Raw genomic sequence first — 19043 nt, 5'->3', positions numbered from 1 at the left:
TAACGAATCTGGTATAAATAGTAAATATGCAACTTTTTACTGGTATTTCTGCATCAACATGGCGTGTAAACAGCTGCCATTCCATAGTAAATGTCAGTCATTCCACATTATGACACTTGTGTAGTGAGTTACAGTGAGTGTGGAGTGGATATGCAAAGGATTTAGTGTGTGGGATTAGGGAATCTGGGAGAAATAGGGGTGTTTTATGAGTGAATGCAACATTTTACTGATATTTCTGCATTGACATGGGGTACAAAACAGCTGTGATTCCACATTAAGACACGTGTGTAGTGGGGTAAAGGTGTGGGGGAGCACATATGCAAAGGATGTAATGTGTGGGAATAGGGGATATGGGAGAAATAGGGGTGTTTTTATGATTGACTGCAACGTTTTACTGATATTTCTGCATTGACATGGCGTATAAAACAGCTGTTATTCCATAGTAATCGTTCGTCACTCCATGGCATTTCTCATGTAAAACGTGAGCAAATATCTTAGCAATAAATGTGTGGAAGATTTAATTCAAGTTTTCATAAAATATACTTACAAGTTCAATTTACTTTCATTCTAGTCAATTGCCATTCCTTTCAGCAGAATGGAGCTGTCATTCCTTTTACTACATCCCGACGAACTTACTATATTGCATACATCAAGACTTTTAAATGTGAAGCCCAGTCTGTATGAAATATATAAGATTATCTGGGCTTTATTTATTTAAGAGACTCAAATCTGATATACAGTTTGTGCATATTAACGAGAGCACGAACCATTCCCCATTAAGAAAATGAATATCCTATGCAAAATGCAGGTCTGAATTTAATTATGTTTATGTACATGGGTCTTTGTATATGCAAGCTAGAGAATGAGAGCTACATTGCAGCTCATGTAGATGCTGGAGAGATTTATCCTGCAGTCATATGCTATATTAATCTGTTATTAATAAAAATGCATCAGTGAGAAAATATATCATAGACACTTGTAGAAAAACATACTGTTTACTGTGCCAGTGTAGCGTTATATTGACACTCAGCAGTGCAAGCAGCTGATCTGCAGCTTGTTTGAGCATGATATTGCTTTTTCTTTCCTTCAGTGTGGGCGTCTCCTTGTCTAATTACACGAACTGATCTCTCCGTGGGCAGTGGAGCTGCGTGAATCCCTGCTTCCTATTTTAGCATCTCTCCTCCCTTGGGAATACCATATAGCTGTAAGACGCTGCAAGTGTGCTTGACGTAGTTTTGACGTGTAAATACTAATTTCCATTGAATGTGGAGAACGGTTCACGTTTTTTTTTTTTTCCAGCCACAGACTCCAGAAGAAGAACCTGCTCCTGAGATCTGCTCACAGAGGAACAAGGCTAAAGCATAGGGCTTTTATAAATATTCATTTTACAGTATTAAGATACTGTTTGAGAACTGTTTATATTGTACAGAAACGTGTTGAAATGGAAGGAGGACGCTGGCCTTACAAGTACATTGCTCTGGTGTCCCTGTTCTGCTCATGCTGCTTAGTGTTTGTGACTGGCATAGAAAGACGATATGTGAATGAATGGGCTGTAGAGGTCCCAGGGGGTCCAGAGGAAGCAGAGTTATTAGCAGGTGAACTGGGCTATACATTACTTGGCCAGGTAAGCTTTATAACAATGTTATGTTATTGTTGTGGCGTTCTATATATTATTAATGTATGTAACCTAAGCATGTGCAGCGAGCTCTGCGTAAATGTATTTATTACGTGTACTATATTATAAAATATAGTCCCAACGTGTTATTATTTCAGTGTCATTGACTTTTGTGGTTACGTTTGTGCATTTTCTAGTATTTGGATATGAAACCCATTGTCTAGTCTGGAGCAGAGGTGGCCAAACTCAGTCCTCAAGAGCTACCTACAGTTCATGTTTTCTTTAACTTACCTGTGCAAGATCAATCTATTTGGCTGGGTCAGTGATTATCCCACCTGTTTCTACACACCGAAATCCTGAAACCACGACCTGTTGGCAGCTCTTGAGGACTGGATTTAAGCACCTATAGTGTAGAGTTTTATTAAACACAATACGATGTAATGCCTATGCTAGACTTGTGACTGTGTGCACTAGAGAATACTTACTCGCTAATGCATATATGTATGTTATATATTTTTCTGCTTACGGGATTGAAGGGGTTAATTACAAGCAAACAAGTTGTCATTTAAGGTGTAGAATTGAATGGTTAATCTTCTCCAAATAGGATGATTTCATTATTAACATCATCATTCATTAAAGGAATTTAGGCATTTATTAATTATTGTTGTCAATGAAAAGAGCTCCTACTGTAAATCAAGATATTTTCATTTTGTATAGTTGTAGGAGATCAGACAGGTGTTGCCCCAACTCCACATACCGATCGTATTCCTATCATGTCGTGAAAACTATTACAGTACAAGAGCCTAGTCCCCCCCCCCCACTCTCACATCCTCTACAGCTAAACACTAGTCAGTTTCATTAACATTAATCTCCAGGATCTGTATCTAGCACACACTATTTTTCCATATTCAATATGGCTGTGCTTGTTACCAGCTCAAGCTTCCCTAAGCCACTGAACCCTGTTGTACATCTGTAACAGCTAAAGCTATATGAGGCCTGTTACATAGCAGAATATTTACTGCTTCAACATAAATACACTGTTTTTTATATTTAAAAATGTTATATTTGTTTGTGTCATGGAGAAATATGTCAATAAGACATATAATGTCAATAAGACACTTTGTGACAACTCTATAGAAAATTGTAATGTGTGATTGTATTGTCTCTTCAGTGACTATGCATCCAAGCAAATATAGCATATGTGTAATCACTTAACATTGCAGAAGTCTTTCATATACTTACTGAACTGATGTAAACACACTGGCACTGAGGGAACTAAGGAGTAGTTTGGCAGAGTTAACAGCTGGCATATGAGTTTAAATTTAAACAATGGGCTTATTTTCATAATACAAATTACATGAATATTTCACATTCATATATATATATATTTTTAAAGAGCTCAACTTTGTTTTAAAACTGCTATATTACTAGAAACGTTGATTTGTTGATATAACTGGTATGGATATGCTAAGGCGAAGTAGTGTTAGGTGTTTAATGCCGTATACCTGCTGGTATCAAAATACATGCTTTTAGTATTGTTTTAATGCCAGTAAAACCATAACTGACATGGGAATAGAATACAATAGGTCCAATAACACATACCTGCTCGTATTAGCACTTGGCGTGTGTTCCGAAGCTGCCCGTTTTTTACTTGCGTTCACTGCAAGTGAGCACATTGGCGACAATGGAGTGTACTCTGCTGATACTTATGGCTGCAAGTGCAAGCATTTGTTTACCACATATCAAGTGATCACTGGTGTAACGCAACTAGAATGAGTAAACGGGTTTTACTCCAGTTTTAGAATGCATACAAAATATGGCTTTCTACATGTATGTAAATATGTACATGAGTAAAGTGTTCGCATGAGATAACCAACCATGTAGTGTAATCAGTCCTCAAAGTAGGAGGGAGGGGGTGGTATTCGGTGGTATGCAATGCCCCCAACTCTCCTACTGCCTTCATTGTAAAACTAACAAATTCCATTCACTTACATTTTCCATACAGCCGCTTCTACATTTCCAATCCGACCTCTGAGTGTGATCATTTGTAAATGTTACATCCTATAGATGTTATTATATTTATAAAGTTCTGGAAGCAAATGGGTTAATTTCATACCTGCTATACATCTGGACTATCTGATATACATGAATGCACTTTAAATGCTAAGTGAAGAATAATAAAAGAGGTAACAGTAAATTTACTTTATGGCATTAACAAAAAAACAAGTATAATCTATTGTGTAATGTGACAATGGAAACTGATTAGCAGGTGGCTTTTGTACTGAAAAATCATTAGAGAAATTAGTCCCATACATAAGCTTGGCTTATCCTATGATAATGGTTAGTGTGTTCTGTTACCACAAAGGACACATACTTTTAGAAACCTGTTTTGTAGCTACAAGTTGCTGCAAGTCACTTTATCATGTGCTGCAACATTTTTAAATATGTCTGTTTTTATGTTTTGTTTTTCCACTAAAGTTATCTTTATTATTTTCATCCCCATCATTGTTGCATATTTTATTAGGCCTACCTTTATTCCTATAGCAGTTCACACAAAACTTGCTGCATATACTGTAGGCGTTTTATTAAGGTGATTTACTAACCAGAAAATAAGTAATACTTCTGTAAAAATGTGCCTATGAAGCCACCGACAATCACCAGCACTTCCTAATTCCAGTTTTTATAACAGCTCCTGTAGAGATCGCTTTGTTGCGGGTTTGGTGAATAGAGTGAAACATCACATCTGCTGCCTCTCCTCCTTCTTTCCCCTTCCCCACCCCTGTCCCCCTATTCTCCCTCTCTCCCCTGCGTCTCTGTCTGTCCACCCCTTCCCTTAGATTGTACGCTCCTCTGAGCAGGGCCATCTCTCCTCCTGTTTCCACCACTTCTAACTCTGCTCTCCAGCTACTTTGCCCTCCTCCTCGAGGACCCTCCTCCCCCCGTCTCCTCTGGGGGTCTCCCTGTCTTCCGCGCCCTCCTTCTTGGGCTCCGTTGTTTGCCGATCCTCCCTCCCCCTTTCCCCGCCCTCTCTAGCTGTGCATTGAGCTTACTGAGTTACTGTGCTTACTGTTTACTGTACTGTCTCACCTTGTATTGCAATTCGTTTTGTCCCTGTACGGCGCCACGGACACCTTGTGGCGCCCTATAAATAAAAATTAATAATAATAATAATAATAATAATCACTCCAAAGCTCATCCTAATGCCATTTTATGACACTGTTAATTCATTAATTTCATTTTTTCCATTTTTGTATAATATGCTGCTTGATTTAGTCTATTTTCTCTTTTAAATTATTTACAAGATTGAGGGGGCATTCGGACTGTCTTTATTACATGTGGAGCTTTTGTGTGTTTGAAGTTTTTATTACATTGGTGGAAATGTTTCTATAAATGCACATTTCCAGTTTCCACTTTTGGAAGGGGCTAAAGGCAGAATATGGGCTGGGATCACCAGGAGTGTGTCAAAATCATAGTCCTTTTGCAGGGACAAAAATGCTTTGTTGCCCTCTGCTGAACCTTTAGGGGCTCATGTAGAGACGGAAGCATTTTCCCCCCTGACGTACGTGGGAAGAGATGCACTCAAGGACCAGGATATTTACATGCACATGATCAGTCCGTCGCATCTCACATGTTAGGTGTACAACTGTGTAAGCCCCACAACAGCGTAGAGATTTGGTTTCACAGTATTAGTAGCAAATGCTGAAGTCACATCACTCTATTATATAATAATTGAATGAAGTGTCATATACACAAGAGAGAATAGTGTATTAACTGTTATTAATAAATGTCAAAGTAACATTTTCAATATAAAATGTATTTAAATACAAACACAAATACAGCATACAAATTAATTTATATACTAAAATCTGTTTTCCCTTTAAAAATCAAATGTAAATCTTGTTTCCTGTAGTAGTCCAAATGGAAATGTCAATTAAATAATGCCAATATATAACAGAGGATAAAACTATATATAATAATATAGTACAGCCACAAAGTACTATCATGTGGAGGAGTCAATACATAATCAGCCAACATTATTCCATATCATTGCACCTGCCCTCCAGCACCCACACAAGGTACGTCTCCTTAGAGGCATATTTGTGTCGGTGTTCAGGTATACTTGAGTCACAATTACATGAACGTGCCCTAACTGTACCCGGCCTATTCTTTCACACCCCTACCCTCCTCTTTTCTGCCTCTTTAAGTATAAAGAGTCGTAAATGTAAGATACACAAAAATCTGGATACAGACATATGTGTAGGTTTTGGTACACATGTGCATTAAGAAAATGCAAAATGTTAAAAAAAACAGTATGTTCAACTCTATATGAGCCCCTTAGTTCCCTCATAAATGTATATCCTCCATACCTTGAATGCCATTTAAATAATTACTTCCTTAGAAAAGGGAACTTGCATGTCTAGCAAACCCTCTACATGTACACACATTGTAGTGTGAAACATTTTTCCCCCCTCCTACCCTCTTCTATTTTTAGCATATTTGTGACACTTAATTGTTTCAGATCTTCCAACAAAATTGAATATAAGACAATCTGAGTAAACACAAAATGCAGTTTTAAATGGTCACGTCATTTATTGAAGGAAAAAGTTATCCAATACCAACTGGTCTTGTGTGAAATAGTAATTCCCCCCTTAGTTATTAATTGAACCAAATTGAATTGATAATTGGGTTCAATTAGATTAGACACAATCAGATTTGATTACTGCCAGCCCCGTTGAATCTAACCATCACTTAAATAGAACCTTTCCAGCAATATGAAGTTGGTTACATGGTCTCAACAAGCAGCACAGGATGCCGTGTTCAAAAGAAACTCCAGAAGAGACGAGAAAGAAAGTTATTGAAATATATCCATCTGGAAAGGGTTACAAAGCCATTTCTAAGGCTCTGGGACTCCAGCAAACCCCAGTAAGAGCCATTATCTAAAAATGGAGAAAACGTGGAACAGTGTTGAATCTTCCCAGGAGTGGCCGGCCTAATATAATTCTTCCAAGAGTGCATCAATGGCTCATCCAGGAAGGTACAAAAGAACCCAGATGAACATCTAAGGAAATGTAGGCCTTCCTCACCTCAGTTAATGTCAGAGTTCATGATTTCACCATGAGAAAAATGCTGGGCAAAAATGGTATCCATGGGAGAGTTGCAAGGCACAAACCAACCAAGAGGAACATAAAGGCTCGTCTCATGTTTGGCAAAAAATACATTGATGACCCCCAAGCCGTTTGGGCTAATGTTCTGTGGAATGACAAGTCAAAAATTTAACTCTTTGGAAGATGTGGGTCCCGTTACATCTCGAGTCAAGCTAACATAGCATTCCACAATAAGAACATCATAACAACAGTCCAAAATCTCTGTGAAGATCGAGTGCATTTGGGTTATGCAGCAAGACAACGATTCAAAGCACAAGAGCAAGTCCACCACTGAATAGTTCAAAAGAAACAAAATTCAGGTTTTGGAGTGGCCTAGTCAAAGTCCTGACTTGAATACAATTGAGATGCTGTGGCAGGAACATAAACAGGCAGTTCATGCTCGAAAGTCCTCCAATGTGGCTGAAATAAAGCAATTCTGCAAAGAAGAATGGGCCACAATTCCTCCACACTGATATGGAAGACTTATCTCCATATATTGAAAGCCATTTGTTGCAGTTATTACTACTAAAAGTGGCATAACCAGTTATTAAGTTTAGGGGGGGGGGGAATTAATTTTGACATGTGATGTATAAGTGATGGAAAACTTTTTTCCTCAATAAATTAAATGACCATTTAAAAACTGTATTTTGTGTTTACTTAGGTTCTTTTTGTCTTATATAGAATATTGTTTGTGACAAATATATGCAAAAATAGACGAAATCAGGAAGGGGGCAAAAAGGTTTCATATATATTCAGTCCAATGTGAAATTAATGGTGCTATTACTCACATCCCAAAAAACTTTGTTATTATCAACAGTGCCTTCAAATCATACTCGGAGATCCTCTACAACCCCCCCTCATGTTTACCGGTGAAAACCCCATGACAAATACCTAATTGTGAGTTAGGGAAAACCTAGAATTGTAGAGGAATAGAAATGTACCTTCTAGTGCAGTATATTAGCAAATCCCAATCAGTGCAGGATATAATTAATAATGTGTAAATATGCCCTATAACATTATAACAAGTTGAGAAATCCTATCTGCTATAAAATTGCACAGCTCTTCAACAGGTTAAAATCCACTTCAAGCTGACAAGAGTGCCACAGCCCAAAACCAATGTCTTCTCCAAAGCCATAAGAGGAAGGGAGGTTGGTTAAAATAAATGGTAAATATTTCCAGCAGTTACCTGTCTTAAGTATCCTAGTTTATCTTTCTGCCTTACAGTAGTCACACACACTGTCCCCGCCAGCAGTCACAATTGTTATTCCGCTACCTTATGTATCAGTTGTTCCCCACACCTCTTGGACCAGTGATAGGAAACCTAAAACAATTCAGGGGCCACATTGCCTGCACTCTATCCTTCCAAAGGGCTGCACATTCATCATCATCATCATCAACATTTATTTATATAGCGCCAGCAAATTCCGTAGCGCTTTACGATTGGGAACAAACATTAATAAGACAATACTGGGTAGTACATACAGAGAGAGAGGTAAGAGAACCCTGTTCGCAAGCTTACAATCACATTACCCTTAATCAGAGCAATAAGTAAAAACAATACATTTAATCAAAGAAAGAGACAGCTATCTGTAATAATATATCAGCAGGCATTTTATACAAGTGCTATAAGCTACAGCAAACAAATCTGACAATAAAGCAGGAAGTAACTGGTGGCCACAGGTAACGGCTCAGAAAGCCACATGAGACCCACTTGTTGCCCATGACTGTCATGTCTGCTCTCTGTTTCATATAATGTTTTTGTTATTTGTATCATGAGCCCATCAATGTACAGTGCTGTGTAATATGTTGGCTCTTTATAAATAAAGGATAATAAGTATATGATATTTACATTGGCATTGGTGCAACTGAGTGTTAGGTCCAATGCTGTTTAATGTGTTTGTAAGACACATGTATGTAGGTATAAGTATAAAGCATTGTGTACTGCCAAGAATTAGAATAGCACATGTTTTATATCATTATTATATAATGTTAACTACATTGGTATATGGTGGTATAACTACAGCCATGACGTTATATACAGCATCTACAAGGGCCCAAAGATATAAGGGACACAGCAGCCTGAAGATTCCACCAGTGTCTGCTGAGGAAAGGGCCAAGATCTACTAAAACACGCTAAAGAAATCCAGACATTTATTTTGGCAGCGGCTTTACAGCTAGGGATCCCAGATCTACAAGTGTCCTTGGTTTTGCCATGCACTATGTTATCTAATGACTGAGGACATGACTTTCTATAAAACAACAAGGAGACCACATCTTTTGTATCATCAGGCTTTGAGCAGGAGAGACAATAGTCTGGAGAGATTGCAATACTAGACTATACATAACCCTACAGACAGTCCACCGAATTGCAACAATTATTTTCCCTCCCTAAGATCAAATTTGCAATTTTTAATTTGCAGATTTTAAACCATTACTCTCCTCCCACTATATGTCCCATTCATATCTGTAAATTTATCTCACTATTATTATTATTATTATTATTATTATTATTGTATCTACAACACTATTTGTTTAAAGTAGAGACATCATTTTGTACTCCCGGCTTTCACTCTTCCTAGTGGTGGAATGAGCTACTTGGGAGAGTAATCATTTTGCTCCTTTGCAGGCCTACCTTTAGTTTATCTTACTCTAAAGTAATCCTTCAGGACCATTTTTGTTTTTCCTACTACATGGTCCTTTTAAATTTTGTCTATCAACTCCAGAGCTGCAAGTACTTTCAATTCCCTCTCCCATCCTATAGTCATGGCTCATCCACAAGTTTTTTTAAAACTTAAAGCACAAACTCTTCCCCCTCTACACTGAAAAAACGTAATTAATTCACGTTTGAGGACTGTCTGAGGGGTGGGGTCCGGTGTAACAGGAGGTCCTTCTAAATTTTGCTATAAAGTGATATCTACTTGCATTCCTGTCTGTTTAATGTCAATATAACCACATTGGCTACTTTAAGTTCATTATTCATTTAAATAATCCTAATGATAAAGATACATATTAGACTTCATATGCTATTTTGAACAGCTTACTTACAGAGCAATTTGCTGTTTTAACTCATATTTGCACCAGAGGTTGGTAAAATAAAAAGCATGTAAAATACGCCCCTTGCTTTTTGCCCTATATTGTTGCCCTTATGAGATTCCCATAGGAGGGCATTATTCTTCCATGTCTGAGAAAATTGGCTTGAACGTAAGCTAAGCTAACAACAATCTACGTCAAATTATTTTATATTGCTTGACTTTGTACAATTATGTACTCTTGGCATTTGTAAGGTATGAAGTGTTTGCTTTTGCATCTATTTATCTCCTGCCAAAAATTATTGCTGCATTTGGTATTGTTTGCATTACACATCATTTAGATTCATAAGGAAATTAAATATGTATTTTCATATTTGTTTTTAAAGCTGTTTTTATGAATTCTATTTAATTTTATTCAGAGAAGTCAGTATTAAACTATAGTTCTATTTTTAAGCAGTTGAATACTGTGTGATTAGCCTAAAATGTAACAGCTAAAGTTAAATTGGAGGTAATTCCAGTATTTACCATTAATATCTATCAAAGGTGAGGTATTACTAAGTAATATGCATGAAATAACTGGATGTTTATAATAAATATGAATAATGTTGTTTTTATTTCTTTGTTGCGGGTTGTTATTTTAGGATAGAGAAGCTTCTCTAATTGAGCTGTCAGTTTGAATGATGTGTGAAGATTTGCTCTGCAAACATGCATTATGCATTGGTGGATTCATACACAGCTGCTGAGCAATGATGTCACAGCAGCATAAATAAGTGCAGTCCCAGCTTTGTGACCTTTATCAGATGTCATTAGGGCACTCTCCTGTAATACTTTAAAAGATTGACACCAAAGTACCTTCATGATTCATTAATTGAAAATGTATATTTTTGTGTTTAGTGGTCCTTTAAATTACAGCTGTTAACTACACATGGTGAAGTCAGCCATTTTGTGGGATGTAACAAAATTCAGTGAAGTCACTGGTTCTGAGTGAATTGATTGGCTGTATTCTCATGAATATTACTTCAATGCCTGGCATTAGGTTACATGGAGCTCTAGCAGGTGAGGGGGGATTATATGCATTAAATAAAATATGCTTAAAATATGGCATGTAGAGCATACTTGCCAACTCTCCCGGAATGTCCAGGAGACTCCCGAAATTCGGGTCAGTCTCACGGACTCCCGGGAGAGCAGGCAAATCTCCCGCACCCCGCTACTGCAGTCCCAAAATGATGTGATTCGTGATGAATTGTGTCATTTTGGCCCTGCCCCGCGACAAAACGTCATTTCCGTTGTGGGGCAGGGCCAAAATGACGTGTTTGGCCGCGCCACGCCGCCTCCCGCCCTCCCGCCACGCCCCTCTCCCGGAAAGAACTTGCCCAAAGTAGGCAAGTAGGATGTGCAGTGTAAAGGTATCACCTGCCAGAGCCATGCAGGAAGTGAGGTCTTTGGCTAGATATGCTGGGAAGTTCCTGTTCTCTGCTCTACATTCTAGTTATGTATGTTATGCTGAATAAACAGGTTATGTTTCACGCCTCAGAGTTGTCACTCCAGTCTTTCTACACCAACCTCTACACAGAGTTTTTGTTATTTTTTTGTTACTTATTTTCAGCACCATAGGGGTTTTAAATTTATTTTTGCTTGTAGTGATCACTATTAAAATAAATAAATAAAAAAAGGAGATTTACTGACACTGCTGTTTTCAAAGATGAAAAGCCAAGTTTTGTAGCCATAAACCACTGAACAGAAATTCCTGCACAATGCCAAATACCTCATTTATTAAAGATAACCTGTCACTAGGGGAGTGCATAGTTTTTTTTATTCATTGAATACAGCACATTAAAAATCATTTTTCAATAGCTAAAACACCCTGCTTTAATACGAAAAATTATATTTTGTTCTGTGAGGTGTTATTTATTTTTGTTGTTAAAATATCACGTTGTGCAATTTATGAGTTTTTATATCTATTTAGTTTATAGAATAGTTCCCTATGGCCTTGGGGAACAAATCTCCTGACTCTGTATCCGGCAGGGAGCATGATGCCAAAAAATATACCAGGGCCACGGCTATTCAGAGCTGGCAGATAGCTATAAGAGTGCCCATGCAGCACAAAAGAGACAGCCTTCTCCAGACCCAGAAAGGGGAGGAGGTTTATATACTGTAAATGGTAAAGGATGTCAGCAACTGACTTTCTACAATTATTTAAAAATTATATTTGTACAGCGACTAGTTCATCTTTAATATCTCAACATTCCACTGTCTAGTCCGTTCCAGCCATACCACACCACCTGTAGCTGCATAAAAGCGTCATTTGCCAGTGGCTGCTTCATTATTGATGGCTAACAATAGTCAGTAACCACACACACTTTCCCCCAAAACAGCTACAACTGTTATTCTGCTACCTTCTTTATCAATAGTTCCCCTCACTTCTCAGATTGTAAGCTCATTTAGGGAGCATACCTTTTGTTTCATGTCATCATGTAAATTGTTTGTATTATGATCCCATCAATGTACAGCTCTGTGTAATATGTCAGCACATTATAAATAAAGGACAATAATAATATGCTGGTTCTTATCCAGGCGCGGGCTGACGGACGTCAGCCCGGGGGGCACACACCGCACAGGCGGCCGCATCACATGACATGCCTGTGCGGCCGCATCACATTTATATTACTTCCGGGGGGGGCGGCCGGCCCTAACAGCCGTGATTGTGAGCGACCCGGGGGGCCGATGCCCCCCGGCCCAGCCCGCCCCTGTTCTTATCACTATCAGGTTCTGTAGTGAAATAAGGGGTCAAGCCAACCTGACACCCTTCTATCCCACTAGTTACCAATAAGTATTAGTAGCGCTTAGTTGGAGCCACCACGCTAGTGAGAAGTAACAGGAACAGCACAGGTAAAACTCTTGTTTACCTCTCTAATAAAGGTCTTAAAAAATAATAATGATAAGTGTACTCAGTGCTTTTTTTGTCATAAAGTTCCGGCACCTTTTCTCGATGGATTTTCCAATTTCTAAAAAGTAACTTTTGAACATTTGATGTTTGGTCCACGTGGACTTGAATCGCCCTGTCGAGCGTAGCAGGTCAGCGGCAAAATCATTAAAACAGTGCATGCGGGCTGCTTGTGTGTCCAGTTCGATGCATGCGTACATCGTCCGTGCTGCTTGTGATGGCACTGCTTGGCTTGTGGCGCTGCTCAGCTTGTGATTGGCCATGTGGTCGCGCGCTGAGGGCTTAATGCGGGCGGCGACCGTTATATATCATTACACAACTGACGTGTGGGTGTGTGTACAGTAAATGACTACATGATGTGAGTTCCGGCACCTGTTTCCTTTCAAAAAAAGCACTGAGTGTACTAGACAACATCTTACAACTTCTTCCAAGGTATATTAAAAAGAAATGGCAGCATATCAGGACCTTGCCTGCACTTTACTGCACCATGATTTAAAATAATTATTTCAGCATGATTCTGTTTGAATTATATTGTTATATGAACTTTCTATCTTCTATTCCAAGGTCCTTTAATCCCTTTATAACCAGCAAAATCAAAGTACTTATAGCCCAACCTCACCTCTCCAACCCCAGCAGTAAACCTACTGCAAACCAAGCTTTGAATGCTATGGATGTATCAACTGCCAGGAGATATGTCATTCTCTGGAGAGTGGGCGCTGCGCTCTTCTGTCAATGGTGCACGGGGCAATGCAGAGAGTGGCCTAGTACTATTCCTCCGCCAATGAGGCACAACCACTCCCCAAATAGTATGGTACCACGTCACCGCTCTGCAAAACTATTGATTATAATTGACTGTGGAGGGGTCCCCAAGAAGTTGCTAACCCAAGGTCCAAAATTCCTCTTGGTGGCCCTGCTGACATTCTCCCCTCTCCACTGTCACCCTGTCTGTTCCTTTGGGATCCTGTCCTCTGTCACCTTCCCTTCTCCTTTTTAAAATAAAAACAAAATAAACACCAAATTTTAAGGAGTTTTTTTGCTTTTTGCTTTTTGATGGTATATTTATTCAATAACACTGAAAAGCAAAAGTATTTTTTGGATGTGGGAAAAAACAAGAACAATGAAAACCAGACCTCTCCCAGAAAAAACATGGAAACCCTTTTGAACATTCAACTTTTGTAATCTTCCAGTACAGTATGGTGTTTGTATATGAGCATGGATTTATATCAAACAGCAGTGCAATGCTATCTTTCTATGGAAGATAGTTTGAATGTTTTTAGGGTATGTTGCATTATATATTTGCTCATTTTTCAGGGGAGGACTCATTATAATTAGAAATGGCCTTGGTTTGGAATAATACAGAGCTGGTACTCCCATATTGTGGGAATCCACTTCCGCAGGAAAACGTCATTGTGTTTTCTGACATTAAAAATTATTAAATGCTAGTGGGTTAATTCAATGCAATTGTGCTTCGAGTAAAGTTGTGATGTAATCTTTAGCAACCAATCAGCTACCAGCTCAAGTTAATGCAATGGAACTAATGAAGAGAAATGTAATATTCTATCAGTTACAGGACATGTTCTACATGGGGCATGGTTATTTTCAGTTACCGCTTGTGAGAAATGAGAAAAACCCTTGCCCAATTAATATTCTAATAAATTCTTATCCACAAGAACAGAACCAGCTTGTTAAATACATCACAACATCCTGATTCCAGGTTCTAGAGATTGTGTGTGCTTTTTACTAGATTTTCCACTGCAGTTGTACTTGTCCTTTCTATTTGCCTGATTTTTTTGCAACACAGAAAGGATATTGAATCTCCTGTTGATTAAAGACGTTTTAAATGTAGGGGAACTTTTCCCATACGTTCAGGATTTCTCAGTACTAAAAAATATTTATAAATGTATATTTTTAACCCTGTAGTAAGAATATGCCACTATTTGTTGAAGCTGTTAGTATAACCCTGGTTTAATGAAGATCAAGTTCAAATGCCTTTTTAAAACATTTAAATCTTTTCTAAATCCTCCCACCACAAACCCTCCTACTACCGTCAGTGCCCAGGATCTTGCCTCCTATTTCAAGGACAAAATTGATAAGATCAGACTAGAAATGGTATCATCTCCCTCGACAAGCAATCAACTCAATTCCTTTCCAGCATCCTCTGACACTCTCTCTTCATTTGGTCCCACAAATGAGGAAGTTTCTACTTTCTTCTTATCTTCCTACTCAACCTCCCGTCCTCTTGATCCCATACCCTCCTAAATTGGTAGATCCCTGTCTCCTATGTGCATTCCACCTCTATCTAAAATCTGTAATCTATCACTCTCTACTGGTATCTTCCATCACTATTCAAGCACACAGTTATTACTCTTACTCTAAAAATACAAAATTCTGACCCAAACTCTCTCTCAAATTACCTCCCCATCTCTCAGCTCCCATGCCCCTCCAAACTTCTTGAGAGAATTGCCTACACTCGCCTCACACGTTTCCTTTCTGCAAACAAACTATTGGATAACAAGCTTTCACTCTCAACACTCCACATAGACTGCGCTGACCAAGGTTGTCAATGATTGGATCACATCAAAATCTAAAGGCAACTACTCTCTTCTAATTCTTCTAGATTTCTCTGTGGTATTTGACACTTTTGACCACTCTCTCCTCATATAAACGCTACAATCCCTAGGTCTTGAAGACAATGTCCTATCCTGGTTCTCATCCTACTTATCTAATGGATCTTTCAGTGTTAATTTCTCTGGATCCACCTCTGCTCTGCTTCCTTTATCAGTTGGATTACCACAAGGCTCAGAATTAGGTCCTCTGCTGTTCTCTATCTACACCACTTCCCTAGGAAAACTAATAAGCTCATTTGGATATCAGTATCATCTCTATGCAGAAGATACACAAATTTATCTCTCCTCTTCTGATCTCTCACCATCTGTGTTGTCTCGTGTTACTGACTGTCTTTCTGCCATTTCATCTTGGGTGACCTCTCGCCAACTCAAACTCAATCTTTAAATAACAGAATTAATAATATTCCCACCCAAAAACAGAAGCTTCCTGCCTAACATTTCTATTTCTGTTGATAACATGACCATAAATCCCACCCCGCAAGCTCGATGACTAGGTGTAATCCTTGACTCACAACTCTCCTTTGTTCCCCACACCGACTCTATATCTAAATCATGTTACATACATCTAAAAAAACATATTTCACACAAGACACTGCATAAACTTTAATTCATGCAATCATCATCTCCCGCATCGACTATTGCAAATCCCTCCTTACTGGTCTTCCCAAAATTAGACTTGAACCCCTATAATCTATTTTGCATGCAGTGGCTAGATTGATTTTCCTTGCAAACTGTTCTTTCTTTACTGAGTCACTCTGTCAGTCCTCTACATTGGCTGCCTGTTTTTTTAACATACAAGGCCATCAACAAAATTGCACTGACATACATCTCCTCACTTGTCTCAAAATATCTCCCAACTCAACGCATTTGTTCTGTACAAGATCTGTGTCTCTCTTCCACTCTCATCACATCCTCCCATTCTACATGTCTTTTTTCGGGCTGCAGCCATATTGTGGAATTCCCTCCCTCGCACAAGAAGACTCTCCTCTAGTCTTCAAACGTTCAAGCATTCTCTGAAAACTCACCTCTTCAGACAAGCTTATAATATTCCTCTACCACCCTCTTAATCTCCCTAGGTTACCCTATTACCACCCTCTACACAGCTAAAACAAGACAACAACCCTCTGACCAATATTGCTGTGTGAATCAATACTTTTTACCTTAGCATTCTAGCTGGACCAATATGCAATATGATGTAGCATTTACCCTTGTGTATCAAACTTTCATTGTCCCATAGATTGTAAGCTTGTGAGCAGGGCCCTCTTACTTCTCTGTCTGTATGTATTTCCCAGTATTGTTTTATTAACGTTTGGCCCCCATTGTAAAAGCGCTACGGAATTTGCTGGCGCTAAATAAATAAATGTTGATGATGATGAAATGTAATAGCTAATATTGTTTTACCTACTCTATGTAAATATATATGCAGGTGTATATAGGTATATAGACCATCACAGCAATCGATCTGCAAGTTGCTTTGATCAGTTTAACACAAGTTAGACAATAAAAACAATGCCTGATTGGGTGTGTGAGGATACCACCCTTAGCTGGGATGGAATCTACCCTCTGTGGGCTTCAACTCACTCGGGTAGACCAGAATATATCCAAAATAAGACTTTATTACGACAGCACAACACCACAATATGTTCACAAGTTACAGGGTAAATGGTAGCATGTATCCTCCAGCAGCCTCTTGCAGTCAGTACTCCAAAGTCCTAATCTCTGTCTCTTTCAGGGTTTTATCCTCCCGCAATATTACCACTACCGATTAGCAAAACAGTTATGGTGTCCCCCAGTCTGGGTTACTGGCTCACACCGTCCCTGTACTGGTAGGGTTTCCTCCAGCGGCACCACAATGCCTGGCCCAGAGTCCTTTTCACTGATGTCTTGTACACCAGGATCCTCCAAAACTAGCATAGCTCCCCTGGCATTCTCCTCTCCCTATATTATTTTCTGTATACACAGGAAGTAGGGTCAAATGTCTCAAACCTCCCCTTTACAGAAGGGGTCTCCCAGTCAACACTTTAGCTGCTAGACATAGTGTTCCTGTTATCTTGATTAGACAATAGAATGGCTTGACTCAATTAGCTGTTTTAGCTGGATACACTACACATGGGGTTACAATAGTACATCAAGGAATGACACTGCACGCTTACATGGAACAATAAGACTTTTGACACATTATATCAGCAGTGTTACACAATATAAGTCTGTGATACCTTTTGATAGAATTACATTTATATTGATACACATTGATACATTTCCCCATGCTATTTCAACCAATATATTACTGTGGAGGCACATTGCATATCATTAGAAGTTCTAACCTCATTACCTCTCAGGTTACCTGTTGACCTAGCTAATTAACATGGGCTGCCAACTAATTAACTCAGACATTGTTCTGATTACAAACCAAATCTCAGCTGCCCCTCATAACAATGGACATTGGAGACAAATGGTAATTACATTAGCTAGCACAAGCAAAATGACTGCTCCTGTTCCGTTATTTTCACACAGTATGGCAATATTCTTTATATTTATACTACATACAATATCGCAGGTAATAGTATGGGCAAAATGTACCTAATAACATGAAATAATAATACACATAACACACTGACGCTCTGGTGTATATACTTAGACTGGGCCAAGGATTAAAAAGTACATTAAACCGTGAGAAACGGGTGATGAATACAAAGTTCTCAGTTCAGTAGCAACCCGTTTCCTCACAGGGTGCTATGCAAAATTCCTAGGGACAGATTTAATGAGACGTGAGGGCCCGTAGGAACCTTGTGCAATGTGTTCCTGTGCAAAAATACCACCGTTGTGGTACAGAAAACTTCACTCTCTGTTGCTCTCATCTCTATGAGGTGTGAGCAAAAGTGAGCGAAGATTCTTACCTTCAACATCCCACACGGAACCATGTGGCAAATTGCTGATTTGAAATACTTTATTTTTCTATTCTATACTATCACTAATCCTCATTAGAAGATCTGTTTAATACCTGACACATTTGTAAAAGCACTGATAAGTTTGTAGATGAATAACTATAATACAAGAAATATAATAAATATAATTAAGATTAAGATTATGAATTAATTTCTGAGGGAAGCATAACCTGTCCATCTCAGTAAAATAGAGGTGAAATGGATATTTAAATAAATATGTTGTTTTCAAGTCCAGTGTGAGTCAGAGAATTAATGCCAAACAATCATTGTGTAAAAACGTACCTTTCCCATTAAATGTCTCTCCTCTCATAAACCCATGACGTCAATGTAGCCGAGAATGAGTAATTGGTTTAATGTACATACGAGGGCAATACCACTTTGTGCAGAGATAACATACTGTATTATTTATGAGCATTCACTGCCTGTGGCTACTGAAAGGATAAATCCTGAGGTACAGACATGGATAGAGGTCATGCAATTCAACTAATATTCATTTGCTCAACTCATTACATGTGTTTGCAGCATAATTACTGCATATACTGAAAGTAATAGCTATGATGGGAAGTTATGTATTTACTAGATTATGTATACCGATATAAACAGGAATTGCTAATATACTGATTATTCACCAATATTTGTCTTTATGAATTATTATGAAATTTTATTTATGATATAATGTCAGAAAACAAACTGGATAAATTAAATGCATAAGTAATGCATATTGCTACCAAAATAAACG

The 19043-nt window shown here is 38.5% G+C and overlaps 1 protein-coding gene across 1 annotated transcript in view; it reads left to right on the top strand.

The window, feature by feature from the left end:
- The first annotated feature begins 1148 nt into the window (after nt 1–1148).
- The window catches only part of PCSK1 (proprotein convertase subtilisin/kexin type 1), a 61225-nt gene continuing 43330 nt past the window's right edge, over nt 1149–19043 (top strand). Inside the window, exon 1 of the mRNA XM_075181283.1 lies at nt 1149–1624. Coding sequence (XP_075037384.1) covers nt 1442–1624 — 183 coding nt within the window. The 5' untranslated portion in view covers nt 1149–1441. The remainder of the gene's footprint in view (nt 1625–19043) is intronic.

Source organism: Mixophyes fleayi, chromosome 1 (assembly GCF_038048845.1).
Source record: "Mixophyes fleayi isolate aMixFle1 chromosome 1, aMixFle1.hap1, whole genome shotgun sequence".
In the NCBI taxonomy this organism is placed as follows: Eukaryota; Metazoa; Chordata; class Amphibia; order Anura; family Limnodynastidae; genus Mixophyes; species Mixophyes fleayi.
Note: the sequence above shows the minus strand (reverse complement) of the source record. Positions and strands in the feature narration are given on the sequence as shown.